Source organism: Alosa pseudoharengus, unplaced genomic scaffold (genome assembly GCF_046254945.1).
Source record: "Alosa pseudoharengus isolate Yale_2024_CS ecotype anadromous, Long Island Sound unplaced genomic scaffold, YU_APseudo_1.1 YU_APseudo_1.1_scf_21, whole genome shotgun sequence".
Classification (NCBI taxonomy): domain Eukaryota; kingdom Metazoa; phylum Chordata; class Actinopteri; order Clupeiformes; family Clupeidae; genus Alosa; species Alosa pseudoharengus.
Window position 1 is genome coordinate 24,660,867 of NW_027468674.1, and position 14,415 is coordinate 24,675,281.

Below are 14,415 nucleotides of genomic sequence, written 5' to 3' on the forward strand. Positions count from 1 at the left end.
ATGTAGATCATGAACCTTTTCAGGATTTCCTTGCTTTTCAGTGAGCAGAAAATATTAACTGTTCTTGTTTGGCGTAAATCAAGTTAGCACCATTTGTTCTGTTTTCAAAATCAGTTTGTCCAAAATTAACACAGTTGTTGGACATTGTGCCCTCTTGAAATAAAAACCCTTCGGGTTGTCATGAAACAGATTCGTGTCCTCTGTTGTAACTGAAGTTCACGCCAGACTTCTAGGCGTTGACTTCACAAACGTTACTTTGCATAAAAAAACATACTTTAAACAGCTTGGGGTGGATGGGGTGGTCGAGTTGTCAGTGGGATGAACGGAGTTGTGGAGCCCAGTCAAAGTCACGCCTGCAGCCTGCGGAAGTTTAAGCGGGGAGCGCTTTCTCCCCAGAGGGATCTTGCCATCTCAGAAAGACTCATTTGGATAAGAGGACCTGGCTTTGTCCACGCTAAGAAGGCATACGACTAAGAGCGACGTTTGAAGTGGTATGTTGTATTTCTTCTCTTCAGCAAGAAGTACATCATAGGCTAATCTGCTCTATTAGTTGGTACACAGCGTTCAGTTGCTGCCAATAGTCCGTGAGGTTTATCAGCCCAGAGGCAAGAACACCGGTGTCATTAAGCTTATGGACAAGTGAAATGTTGTCATATGTCGTCATGTAGGAAGCTCGGTCCAAAACATTTCAACAAAGGGGAAATGGAAGCATGTAAAATTGCCTGAATAGCCTACTGAATTGACATATGTTAAGCTATTTACTCACAGTACGGGAGGTCCTTTGGGATTGTGCGTATTGCTGTCCAAGTTCTAATAGTTCAGTGTTTATCCTACCTGTCGTTGGGAGATCTTACATTTACGAGCGTGAAACGGCACAAAATTGCCAGTTTAAAACTTCTAACTCAAACACCTCGTCAGGGTCACAACCTTATGACCCGCCCTTAGCCTACCTTACGAAGTCCGCTGCACGTGAGGATTTTTGAATATGCTTAAAATAAAGCCCCGTGTGCTTGCATCTAGACGGTCCCAAACAGTAGGCCTATGAAAACACGACATATAGTTAGCACGCAAACATCTCGACTCATACATTTAGTGTGCGGGATAAGCGTGCGCACATTTGAGCGTCGTCTTCTGGCTTGTTTTGGATAAGGTATGCACCCTACTGTAAAGATAAAAAGGCGTTTATGTTCCCTACTCCATGGAGACCCCAGAAGGTCTACAGGGATGTGTGCATTGTGTTATGAAGTCTTATGTTAGACCAAGTAGTAGTGGACATGTAATATGCATCCCTTCACGCTTAAGGTTTTTTTTTTTTTTTTTTTTGAAAAGTGTGTTTGGGATTCCATTACAGACCTGAGATATTCATGGTTAATGTCTTCAAAAGCAAAACAAATAAACCATTAGAAAAATGAACTGTTTACTATTCAAAATGAGTGTAGAGCAGGGGCTGATTTATTTTTTATACTCTAACCATAGTGGAATGTAAAAGTCTTTCCCATTATTTTCATAACTGTCCTAAGCAGTTTGTGTGGAGAGAATTTGTTGCCATTAAATGCTGCCGGTTAGTGATTACTGCACTTGTGTGAAGTGCTTCCAAGGGTTTTCCTTTCTAATTATGTCATGCTTAGACAGCTTCTGACTTGTTACCATTTCAAACCAGAAGTCAGGCGCCGGTACGATTTATCTCCGCAGAGAAATGGAAGGACCAGCACCATAAAACTTAACTGTCAAGTCACATAGTAAACAGATCCCGTTGGAAACTTGGGCATTCCTACCTCACCACTACTTGCCTATTCCATACTTATTGTGGATGCAGTAGTTTTTTCGACCTGCCCTCTGAACTGCTGGAGTAAGACAGGGAGCAGATCGTTGTCTGTGTGCACATGGGAATGCTGTGTGTTCAGTCTCCAAACTTGCATCCTCTGTCAACCACTCACCTTGTTGTGGCAGAGGCCAGAGAACAAGTATGCGCAGGTCAGCATCACACACACACTCACATCAAAGATAACACTGCTGCACTGCCACTGAGCAGAAGGCTCTTCCACTGCAGGTAATCACGTCGGTGTTTTGCCAGATGAAAAGGTTTAAGAAATAACTGTAGGGAACAGCATTTTAATTATTTTATTTAGTATATATAAGCTTTTACATGTTGCTCATGTACATTTTACATTAAACGAAAGCTCACCCATTTCTGAGAGCCAATTTCTGGACAGTTGCTATTCAGAGCCAGCGAATAACAAAATTCTCAGTCGGCTGTTGAGATATAGGCCCCACTCTTGTGAGTTCTGTTTATACAGAGAATTGAAACTTGAGTGACTTGTATATAATTAAGATATTAGAATTATTGGCTTCTGTTTCCTTGACTAAACATGTGGCAGTCTGTCTAAATATACACACATCATCTAGTTGAAATAAATTACATTGCTAAAATAGGCCTATTTGTGGTATTCTGTGAGAAGATACGCCTGTCTTCAATTGATATGTGTTAGCGTACTTTATAAAGGAGCAGAGACCAAACAAATGAGTTGAAAAAGTTGAATGAAAGAAAATGAAGATGGTGGGCATAAAGGAATGACAGAGATAAAGAGAGAAGGATATGAGAGAGGGAGATCATAGAGAAATAGGAGTAAATCACTCTGGTAGATAAAATGCTCTCCTCTATAATGGAAGTTCTGCTCTTTCTCTCTGTGTCTCTTTGTCTATCTTTCCCTCCTCCTTGCTTTCTCTCTCTTCTCTCTTTCCTTCCGGAACGCTCCGCTGGTCACATAGAGAGAGGCAGGGTAAGCAGTGATGGTTATCGTTAGATGATTGTGAGGCTGCTTGTTCACAGAGCCAGCCCTGGGCCAAGACCTCAGATGCCTATCACACGCAAAGACCCTGCTCTTGAGAAAGGGAAAATAAGTATTTCAGCGCAATGAGACATTGCCAAATTCCATTCGTCCTCACCATGTCAGGTGAAGACACATTCTCGGCATGGAATCTTAATGGGTCCCTCTCAGTGTCCTCCTCTGGTCTGTCCCAAATCGTTTAAGCTCTAAGGTACTAAAGTGACGTGGTGATCACTTTTTTGTTTTTAGTGTCTGTCCTCTTTATCAGGAATGTTGGTTTGTTTATCCACAATATTCCTCCCATGTTTTCACAATGTGATAGTTGATGGGAATATGCAGGAGTTGTGGGCGAGGGGGTGGGTCGGATCAAAGCGAGACCCAGCAACGGTTCATGGTTCACTGTCACCTCCGTAACCACTTCATAAATCCCACCACACCTGCCTGGCCCACTGTTTCCCACCAGCTGGGATTTGGCCAATCAGATATCATGGCCCAGCCATAACACACAGACACATGCACACATGCATGCAGAAGTACATGCTTTGATCTCTTTGTCAAACTTTTACATTCTCAAAAATATCAAAAGAAGGTGAGATACAAACTGGATGCTATCTTTGGGCACAAGAGCCCCCCCCCCTCTCTCTGAGTGAGTGTGTGCTTACTATGAAATCATATAATCCTGACCCAAATCCCTCTTGAAGACCGGATGATTCTGGAAGCTTTTAGGTGATGGATGTGAATACATAGAGGAATTCCTCTGGGTTAATGTGTAACACCCAGATGAAGAAATGACAGTGATTAAGGTGCAGTGAGGTGACCATATCCCAGCCATGTGTTTGTTCAGCCATGGTTCAGTAGCTGGCCACTGACCAGAGATGGAAGGCACTTAAATTGAAACCATTGACTGTGAGTTGGAATGTGGTCTGACGCCATACTTCTGGACTATAACACATGGAGGGATCTGTCCTTCTATAGTTTAATGTCCAAAATGCTACCCTTGAAGGCATGACCTTTGGTTTTTCTGAGCAGGTAAGGAGTTGGTTTGGAGTTCTTGAGGTGGACAGACCATATCAGTGATCCGAAATATAGAGTTCCTATGTCAATTCAAATGGTCCCTTTCTCTTTTGAGTCACTTTATGTGGTTGACCTATTCAACACGACTATAAAATGGATCTTTATGTTTCTACCCCACATGCTCTATTGAATGCGAAACGGTTCTATTTTGGACCCATTTGGTAACACTCATGGCTAATGCCTCATATCATCACCTAGTTGATGCTTCATCTGAAGCCCCCTTGACCATGGGGATTTGACCCCTAACCACCAAAGCCATCCGTCAGATGTCCAGCATCATGATTTAACCCTGTCTAAAATAGTCTGGTGTCAGCCTACCCTTAATTCTCTTCAAAAAATAGCCCCCACTTCAATGACCGCTTCTTTTTTTGCTAATGCTCAGCTGACAAGTAGATTGTTGGACACGCTGTAATTCAGGGGACCGTCCCTCCCTCGCTCTCCATCCTTTCTTCTGCTGAATGGAGGAGGAATTCAGCCCTTATTCTGCTCAAGGTTTCGCCCACCGCAGCTGTTCTTCTCCCTCAAGAATGCGCTAGTCTCCTTAGCGCTCTCTCAAAGGGTTCGACCGACATGTTAGTCACTGTTCTCACACTTAAGGCTCAAACAAAAAAAAAATGGCGGTCACCATTTTCACCGTCTCTCAACGCTTTCAGCATAATGAGTCTTTTTGTCTCCTCATTTCAGGTCTCCAATGATGGACTGCACAAGCCAGCTTTACCTCTTCTTGTTGTTCCTCCTATTCCAAGGTAAGCATAAAGAGATAAAGATAGGCCTACTGATAGCATGCAAGTCTGCTGATGATGCCATATACATTTTGAGGTGCTTGTTGGCGAGTTGGCAAAAGCCATTCAGTACTAACACAGCTGTTATAATTCCTCAGTTAGATACAGTACTCTCAATTTGAGCCTTTCTTATATCTTGTGTGTATTTGCATGACCAGTCAGAATTGAACAGTAAGTGCATCCAGGTTTCTCTTGCTGTGTAACTGGAACCTCACACATGCCTGACACATGACCTTGATGAGGGTAATGGTTTGAGTTAAAAGGCTGAGTACACAAGGCGAAGCAAACTGACAGCTCTAATAGCCTTGGGTCAAAGTTGAAGTCAAGGTGAACATTAAGGTTGCTGTTAAGGTCTCTGGGAAACATTGAGGAGCCATCAGGCCCAGCCCAGTGAGCCTGCAGTCTGGCTTGTGAGGCGTGTAGGATACATAAGATAGCTGAGAGCACTAGAAGATGAGTGACACAAAAGATGCCATATAGACTTCTATTTGATATCCTGGATATATCACCTTGAATTAAAGGTTTTGATTCGGTCACTTCCTATATGCCCCGGCCTGCATTCGAGATTCGATGTTGCTGAGTGATTTCCTTCCGCTAGGAAACGCTTCGTTCCACATGCAAGAATGTAAGACTTGATGTTTTTACTGCCTTACCACAACAGTGCACTTATATCTGGGCTATTTGCCCTTAAGGAGCTGAAACTTTACCACCAGTATTACATTTTCTGGTCTTTCTTTCCTTTGTAATGACAGCTTTAGTGATGTCCAGAAGTATTTACAGTCCACCAGGGCTGAACATCAGTTTCAAACTTGCCCTTGAAGGCTGCACACACATTTAAAACATTTCCCCACGTGGTGTTAATTTAAAAAAAGAAAAAGCTTTTGAATTGTTTTACCACAGGAATGAGCACATGCCATTGCTTCAGGCCCTGCAGTGTCCATACATGACAGTACTCCTGTTGTAGATTTTGATAAACTTTTGGGGAAAGACCGTTTCTTATGTTTTTTTGACAGATAAGAACCTGGGGGCCCATCTCAGATGCTGCAAGTGGGTGGATGTTTATGTGTGGGAGAGGTAGAGTTGGGTGGGGGTTGGAGAGGTTGGTTGAACTGCAGTGTGGTGGATCACTGTAAATCTCCACTTCGGAGGTGCTCTGAGGAGGGTTAGGGGGCCAGACTCCCCTTAAAGTTTGCTAAATCTTCGGGGGAGCTTGATAAGGAAAACCTCCTGTCTCTGCTGTGGTAGGTGTCTTTAATGTGATGGGCTTTAGGGGGCCTAGGCCTGAGAACTGGTTCTTAGCACTGTCTCAGAGGATTTGAGAGTGATCCCTCCAAGAATCCCAAACAGTCCGACGTCATAGAGTGTGTGTGGAGAGACACCTGCAGAGGCCTAGCATCATGCTCTGGATGGTTGTAATGACCTTTAACCTTTGATGGTGTCGGGTCAAAAGATGCCACCTGATCTGACCTCTCATTCTGTCACTTTGTTCAACATATTTCTTTTATGGCATCTATCTAAGCACCCTTCAGATATATAATACATGCTAAAGCACATAAACACAGTCAATTGACTACATATTATTTGATTTGCGGCTGCAAGTTGTCTGATTAATTTGTGCGCAATTGTGTTTGTGTTTCTGCTACTGTAACACAAATTCCCTCTTGTGGGATTAAATAAAGTTGATCTCATCTTATCTTATTTGACTGTTTTAAGATTTACTCGCACTGTTACCTGCAATTTGACAACTGGAGCATTTATTAAAACTTATTGCTGTTTGTACAGAATGGCTGTTTCCTCATTCCCTGTCTGAAGTATTAAACATTTTTTAAACGTATTGCCTGTTAGCTGAAGTTCTGAAGCTCCGCGTAAATCCTGCGCTTAAATGTTCCCTTTCCCTGTCCAATCACTCAGCTGGTCTCCTGGGGCTTCTAGAATGTTCTGTGGAGGTGTGACATCCTCAGCTGTCACTGTAGGTCATGTCAGAAGGTGTCAGGATCGTCATAAAACAGTGACCTACATGTGGTTTACTGGGAGGATGATGAGAGGGCAGGTTGTGTTGGAAGGCAAGGTGTTTGTTTTACAGAACATTTAAAACCAACTACATAGGAAGTCATCATTTTCACAGAAAATTTAAAGAGGTGTGTGTGAATATGTTTGTTTGTGTGTGTGAGTGTAGGAGGCAGGGTTTGGTGTCAGTAGGTCAGTAGAAGTTTCAGTTGCTGTATCATTGGTTCCTCTTATTTGCCACTTCGGAGGCAAGAGGAAATCTAAGCTCAGAAAGAGAGACATATCCCATGGCTGTGGGAACAGAAGAAGAGTAAGAGAGTTTGGTATTCCACTTTTACTGTCAGCTACAGGCATACCACTTGACCTCTTGATCCATATGTCCCTGCTTTTATAATATAGCAAGTTTATAAGTTTGAGTTTTCTCAATAGTGTCTGCTGAGCTTCAGACAGTTTGTAAATGTACTCTGTACACGGTGCTGTTGTGTTATAATCTACAGGCTGAAAGAGCTCTCCAGCTTTGTTAAACTGAAGTGTTTTACCCCAAGAATCCCATCAACTGGGCTGCTGTCTCAGCAGACCATGGAGAGAACCCCTCCATAATTAAACCCAGTGATTGACAGCTCTCCCCAGCCAAAGCCCTCCATCCATTCACGCGGCCACCTCACCGCACTGAATTACCATGACAGACAGGCACACAGTGGCCCAGCAGGGTTAGCTTTCAGCTAGCCGGTTAGCGTCCGGCCCGTGGTGAGGCTGATTTATAACCTGCGTAAGCCTGTCACCCCGGGAAGCCTCTTAGAGGCCACCCTCTCTCGGTCACCCCTCCTTGACCTTCTGGAAGTTTCTGTGGCTTGACCAGATCTCCATGGAGAACGGTCTGTGCTGCACTAAATGTGTGTGTGTCAATATAGATGGCAGGTTGTCTCAAAAGAATCTACAGTCTGCAACATCAACTCCACATACACAAACGCTATGTGTACACACACACATGCACAAGTACCCTAACACACACAATGCACAATCACACATACTGTAGTCATGCATTTGGATTTGCACACACACACACACACACACACACACAGGCACGTACACACAGGCAACACACACAAAGGCAAACCCCTTTTAATGGGAGCTGTGGTCATTGACTAATTTTGCTGAATGGGTCATGGCAGTCCACTCTGCGTGTCCCCCCCTCTTTAGGTCCACTATGTGCTTGTGCCATCCCCACCACCTCTCCTCTCCTCTCCTCTCCTCCCCTCGCCCTGTCCAGCTCCTGAACTGCTCAATCAGCCATTGTGCCTCAGCGGCTAGAGTGCTCACTCAAGCGCTCACACGGACCCCTTTGAGGATGGCGCGATGGCAACCAGGCTTTTTTTGCTTGTCGTTTGTTGTTGTTCTCTGACTCTGTCACTCATTCTCTCGCACGTTCTCTCTCATACTCTCACCCCCCCTCTCTCTCTCTCTCTCACTCTCACCCCCCCCCCTCTCTCTCTCTCTCTCACTCCCTCTCACTCCTCTCTCTCTCTCACATACACAGGTTTTGATATGGGCTGGTTTTATTACTACTTGGTTTCCTCTTGACTTTTTCCTAAAGTCTCTTTCTCTCTCCCTCCCTCTCTCTCTCTCTCTCTCTCTCTCTCTCTCTCTCTCTCTCTCTCTCTCTCTTTCTCTCTGTCCTCTCAGCTCCATCTCTTTTCTCTCCATTCTCTTTTAGTGTTGCTCTCCCTCTTTCTCTCTCATGCTCTCACTCTCACCCTCTCACTCTCTCTCTCAGTCAGCTCTTCAGTGTTGCTCTCTCTCTTTCTCTCTCATGCTCTCTCTCTCTCTGTCAGTTCTATCTCTTTTCTCTCCATTCTCTTTCAGTGTTGCTCTCTCTCTTTCTCTGCTCCCTGCACCCCATCTCTGTGTTCAGGGGGCGTCATTGGAATGCTGCTGCCCCCCTAAATTATCTCTTTTTAAATGGTGCTTAACGCCACCCGTTTGACACATGGGCACATGCACACACACACACATTACCAGAGAGAAGGGTCCACTCAGTTAGTAACAATGCACAAATGAGGGGCTGTCAGACCATGAGCGTTTCATTGAGTCAGTAAAACCAGACCAGAATCAGCTGTTCACCTTCCACCTGCAAAATCATTACACGTGTAGCCAAAGTGTGTGTGTGTGTGTCTGTGTCTGTGTCTGTGTCTGTGTGTGTGTGTGTGTGTGTGTGTGTGTGTGTGTGTGTGTGTGTGTGTGTGCTTGCATTTGCATAAATGGGTTTGAATGCCAGTGAACATAGGTTTAACTGACCGTGGGTAATTTCTCTGTCTCTATGAACAGTGACTAGTTTATTTCACTTATATTGTCTGCAGCCATTCACAGTGACTCTCCTGTAGAAATGACTTATTTGGATTTCACTCCCCTGACCACATTGTGAGAAAAGGCATACAATTAAAAGGTAAAAGGTGGCCTAGATTGAAAACTCAATATATTGATAACTAATTCTCTCTCTCTCTCTCTCTCTCTCTCTCTCTCTCTCTCTCTCTCTCTCTCTCTCTCTCTCTCTTTCTGTTATTCTTTTCCACCAGTGCGTGCCATTATCTCAGTGCAGGAGATCCAGACGGACCATGAGACCATCATGAAGATCAATGCTGCAGGAGAGAGTGAGTGTTGGGCTCAGAGGGGACACAGTCTCATTGGAGCAGCCTGCTGTCTCCTGCAGAACACCTGGGAATATATATATAATAGCATACTTGTGCTTTAGCATACTAAAGTAGTATTAGTTGTAGTCCAGCATACTACAGTATGTTACACATCCAGTCAGTCAATATAGGCAATATAGCAAATACTGGAGTGAATGAGCATGTACTGTAGCTGTATCATGGTGTTTGTATATGGGAATGGGTGCGTGTGTGCGTGCGTGCGTGCGTGTAGTCTAGCTCTAATAACCTTGTTTATGACCCAACGGGTTCCAACATGACAGCTACATGGATAATAATTTACTCATCTGACGAGCGCCAACACGCCATACATGTGTGTGTGTGTGTGTGTGTGTGTGTGTGTGTGTGTGTGTGTGTGTGTATGCATCTATTTGGTTGAGCAGAGTAAGCTTGGACTTGCAGGAAAGTCAATGTCAGACTTAATCTTTGCTGTGAATAATGTGTGGGTGGTTTGTGGTGGGTGTGTGAGAGATATCTCTATATCCCTCTTGTTGTAAGAGATACATGCACAGTGTTTGTTGTAAGAGATACATGCACAGCATTGTTGTCATTTTTGTGGTGAAGAATATATTGAATATGAGCTGTGTGTGTGTGTGTGTGTGTGTGAATATACTGATGCCCTGTTTGGGGGCATAAACCTCCCAGCTATAATTACATATAAGTATCATCTTTGCATTTTAGCTTTCTGTACCAAATTCATACCATATAGTAAACAAAAAAATTAAGCTTATCTAAAGTTTTATCTATAGTTTTGTTCTATAATGTAATAGCAATCGGGAGTAGCTGTGTCTAAACTTTTACACGGGTAGTGAATATGTATATGTATATGTATACAGTATATTGTTTTTATTTTCATATACATTTGTGTGTGTGCATGTGTGTGTTTGCAGTGATGCAGTGTTCGGCGCGTATGGATGTGCTGTTCCTGATGGATGGCTCGTACAGCGTGGGGAAAGGCAGCTTTGAGAGGTGCAAACACTACGCCATCAAGCTGAGCCAGGCCCTGGATATCGCTGCAGATAAGGTAGGGCAGCTGAGGGACACATCTACTGTAGCATGGAGATCACAGCCATGCACGCGTGTTTGCTTTTTGTAGTAAAGAAAAACTATGATAAAAGATGATGACCAAAACTAAAATAGAGAATATACATCGCTCTCTCTGAAATCAGTGTGCAACTTATTAGTCTCTCTCTCTCTCTCTCTCTCTCTCTCTCTCTCTCTCTCTCTCTCTCTCTCTCTCACACACACACACACACACACACACACTCGCTCGCTCTCTCAAAAAAAAAACACATACACAGAGAAATACAACTTTCCAATATGCCAGCTTTATTTAAGCAATAATCCTCATCATCATGTTTCATGAATACAAATAGATTCCATGCTGTTATGAACTGCTGTGCCAGCACTCAGTTGAGTGTGTGTGTGTGTGTGTGTGTGTGTGTGTGTGTGTGTGTGTGTGTGTGTGTGTGTGTGTGTGTGTGTGTGTTTGTGTTTGTCAGGTAAGAGTGGGAGTTATTCAGTTTGGCTCTACGGCACGACTAGAGATCCCTCTGGATGCGTACACCACCAAAGAAGAGCTCAAGAAACACTTAAAGAAAATCACATACAGGTATTAAACAAACTTCAGTTTGTTTGTTATTGTGTGTGTGTGTGTGTGTGTGTGTGTGTGTGTGTGTGTGTGTGTGTGTGTGTGTGTGTGTGTGTGTGTGTGTGTGTGTGTGTGTGTGTGTGTGTGTGTGTGTGTGTGTGTGTCATTTACACCCAAGGCCAGGACATACCAGTACTGCTCTGAACAGCTGTGAAATCAACATTTCATCGCTGGTCTTAAAAACATCAGCAGTTGTCACTCCTATAGACCAACTGTTCCACTGATGCACAAATCGTTGTGGTTGTGTGTGTGTGTGTGGTGTGTGTGTGTGTGTGTGTGTGTGTGTGTGTGTGTGTGTGTGTGTGTGTGTGTGTGTGTGGTGTGTGTGTGTGTGTGTGTGTGTGTGTGTGTGTGAGATGAAGAAATCTTTGTGCTGTGTGTGTGTGTATGTGTCTCTGTGTGTGTTGCAAAACTCTGTGCCGTGTGTGTATGTGTGTCTTCCAACTAGTGCTCCTATTAGTTCTCATGCATCCCATTCAAATCTCAGAGAAGTGCAGTGAATGTAAAGGAAAGCACTGGGTCCAGCAGGCCGGAAGAGAGGGATTGTGGGATTATGGAGGACTGAAGCAGTTCAGTGAGTAAGGGACATGAACCAGAGAGCACAGAGAATCATCCCATTTTTAGTTCATAACAGAATGAGATGGCCACTGAGTTCTGACTTAGCCATATTCATTACAGCATTAGAGCCTAATCCTGATCAAGTATAACAGTGCAGTGATCTGAAATGATATGATGGAGAAGGAGGGATACAGAGAGAGAGAGAGAGAGAGAGAGAGAAGGAGGGACAGAGAGAGAGAGAGAGAGAGAGAGCACAAGAAAACTGATATATGATATGAGAGGAAGGGGGAGAGAGAGAGAAGGATAGAGATAAGGAGAGAGAGAGAGTCATGCTCTGTGTGAGGTTAGCTGAGGATTGTGAGGCCTAGACTGGAATGAAATTAATAAGAGATTAGTGGAGTCAGCACACACACACACACACACACACACACACACACATGCGCGCAGAGACAAGCACATATACACACACAGGCACACACCCACACCCACCTACACACACACATACACACACAAACACACACACACACACACACATGCGTGCAGAGACAAGCATATATACACACACAGGTACACACCCACCTACACAAACACACACACACACACACACACACAGACACACACACACACACACACACACACACACACACACACACACACACACACACACACACACACACACACACACACACAGCTTTTAAATAGCCTGCTGTAACAGAAGCTGTTGTTGCCCTTTGTTGTTGCTCTCCCACTGGGATTTCAATGAGCCTGGATTCCCAGACAGCAGATGACCTTTTACACTCACCCTTGTGACATCAGCGTGTAAAACACACACACACACACACACACACACACACACACACACACACACACACACACACAGAGACAGAGACAGAGACAGACACACTCACACACACATCTAGTTCACAAATCAGACTACCTTGTTCCCTATGCATGAGATAGCTGTAATGCTGTTCATGTCCTCCCCCTCACGTCTCTATCTTGGTCTCTCTTTCTCTTTTTCCCATATGGAAGTATTATGTCGGAGGCTTCTTATATTTGTTTGATATGTGATGTGACCTCTCTGCCTTTCTCACATCTCCATGTATTTTATACTGGACATTACTGATACTGGTTTAAGCTTGTTTAGGTTTAGGATTGTTTACATTTAGAATTGTTTGCATTTAGGATTGTGTCTTTTCATCTCGTATGAAAGACTAGTTTTTCTCTCTGTCCATCTTTTCTCTGTAGGGGAGGCAGCACTCAGACAGGCCTGGCTCTGAAGTACGTCCTGCGGAAGGGCTTCCCGTCCAGTGGCAACAGCACGGTCCCCCGCATCCTCATCCTCCTGTCGGATGGACGCTCCCAGGGGGCCGTGCAGCTCGCCGCCACCGAGCTTAAGCAGACCGGCGTCACCCTGTTCGCCGTGGGCCTGCGTTACCCACGGTAACAAACTCATCTTATCTCTTAAAGTATCTCTTGGAACATTTCATGTTTATTTATCAAGCTACTGTCTGCTATACTCTCTGGTGTATTTGTATGTGTTATGTACCAGGGTCGTCAAGTTCAGTGCATACCTGTGACAGGTGTTGTTTGCAGTATTCAACTGTTTTGGTTCAAAGCTCTGCATATTGGTCACCACACCACTGTGGTTGAGGTGATTGTAGCTGGCCGTGGATATGTGTGTGTCTGCAGGTGTCACAAGTAGCCTTGGACCGAGTGGAGTACATCAAAAACAACCGAGCTGCCCTGCATAGTAGACAAGTGTGTTTTGCATAGTGTGCACACTGTGGGACAGATGTACGTACATTTGCGAACGTAACGTTATCAGCGCCGTCGTATTTATCAATCGTTCAATCCTTGGTGTAAACTGCGCCTTTCTCTGCCTCTCTCCGCCCATAAACGCAATTTACGAACGTCCACAACTGAATGGCAGAGCCTACAAGCGCAGTTGAATGAAGTTAACTGATGACAACATTAAAAAGAATCAAACGTTTAGCGATCATGAAATAATACCATAGATGATAAGATGTCAACGAGCAGGGAGATAATGAAGATCAGTAGTTCTACTCAAACTACTTGTGAACGTAGGCTATGGAAGATTGGTCAAATCTAGCAAGTAAGAAAGTTTAAGTGAATGACGTGAAAGTAAGACATTCGAAAGGCCAACGAAAGTTAATGTTGCTTTTGATAGTAGCCTACAAAGACTTGCAAAACTGGTGCTCTAAATAGCGATTCTGTTGTCTTTGAAAGGTTCTCTTATTTAAGCATTGAACTTCAATTTGGATTAACACCTGCTTTTACAAGGCGCAAATATTTAGGCGCAGAATAGACGTGAGCTTTCAGGAGCAGTCTTTGTACATACCGCGGAATACATAATTAGGCGCTCTATACTCTTCCCCTCCCATCTTTTTACGCTAAACTCCCACTTTCCCCTGGATCCTCCCATGAATGCATATGCATGACATGACAATCGCAATCTGCCACTTTCAGCTCCTGCGACAGGCAGTTTGCGCTTTTACATCATTGCGGCCTGTTTGTACATACCTCGCAATGATTTTACACGCACGTTGCGAAACAAATACGCCTGAAGTGGGCGCAAAAGCGTTAGTACATCTGGCCCTGTGTGTGTGTGTGTGTGTGTGTTTGTGTGTGTGTGCATGCGTGTGTGTGCAGTGTTTTCACATATTTCCCACTCCCTGATTTGAGCTTGGCTGATTGCAGGCTGTCCTGTACACCAGTGACAGATACATGGAAGGGGGGAGGGGGAGGTGGAGGTGGAGATGGGGGGCGCAGGTGTGCTAGGGCCTTTA

The 14,415-nt window shown here is 44.2% G+C and overlaps 1 protein-coding gene across 1 annotated transcript in view; it reads left to right on the plus strand.

Moving 5' to 3' along the window:
* The first annotated feature begins 330 nt into the window (after positions 1–330).
* The window catches only part of vwa2 (von Willebrand factor A domain containing 2), a 26,193-nt gene continuing 12,108 nt past the window's right edge, over positions 331–14,415 (plus strand). The window contains exons 1-6 of the mRNA XM_076298263.1: positions 331–491; positions 4,587–4,648; positions 9,265–9,339; positions 10,287–10,420; positions 10,899–11,008; positions 12,854–13,048. Of these exons, the coding sequence (XP_076154378.1) occupies positions 4,594–4,648; positions 9,265–9,339; positions 10,287–10,420; positions 10,899–11,008; positions 12,854–13,048 (569 nt within the window). The 5' untranslated portion in view covers positions 331–491; positions 4,587–4,593. The remainder of the gene's footprint in view (positions 492–4,586; positions 4,649–9,264; positions 9,340–10,286; positions 10,421–10,898; positions 11,009–12,853; positions 13,049–14,415) is intronic.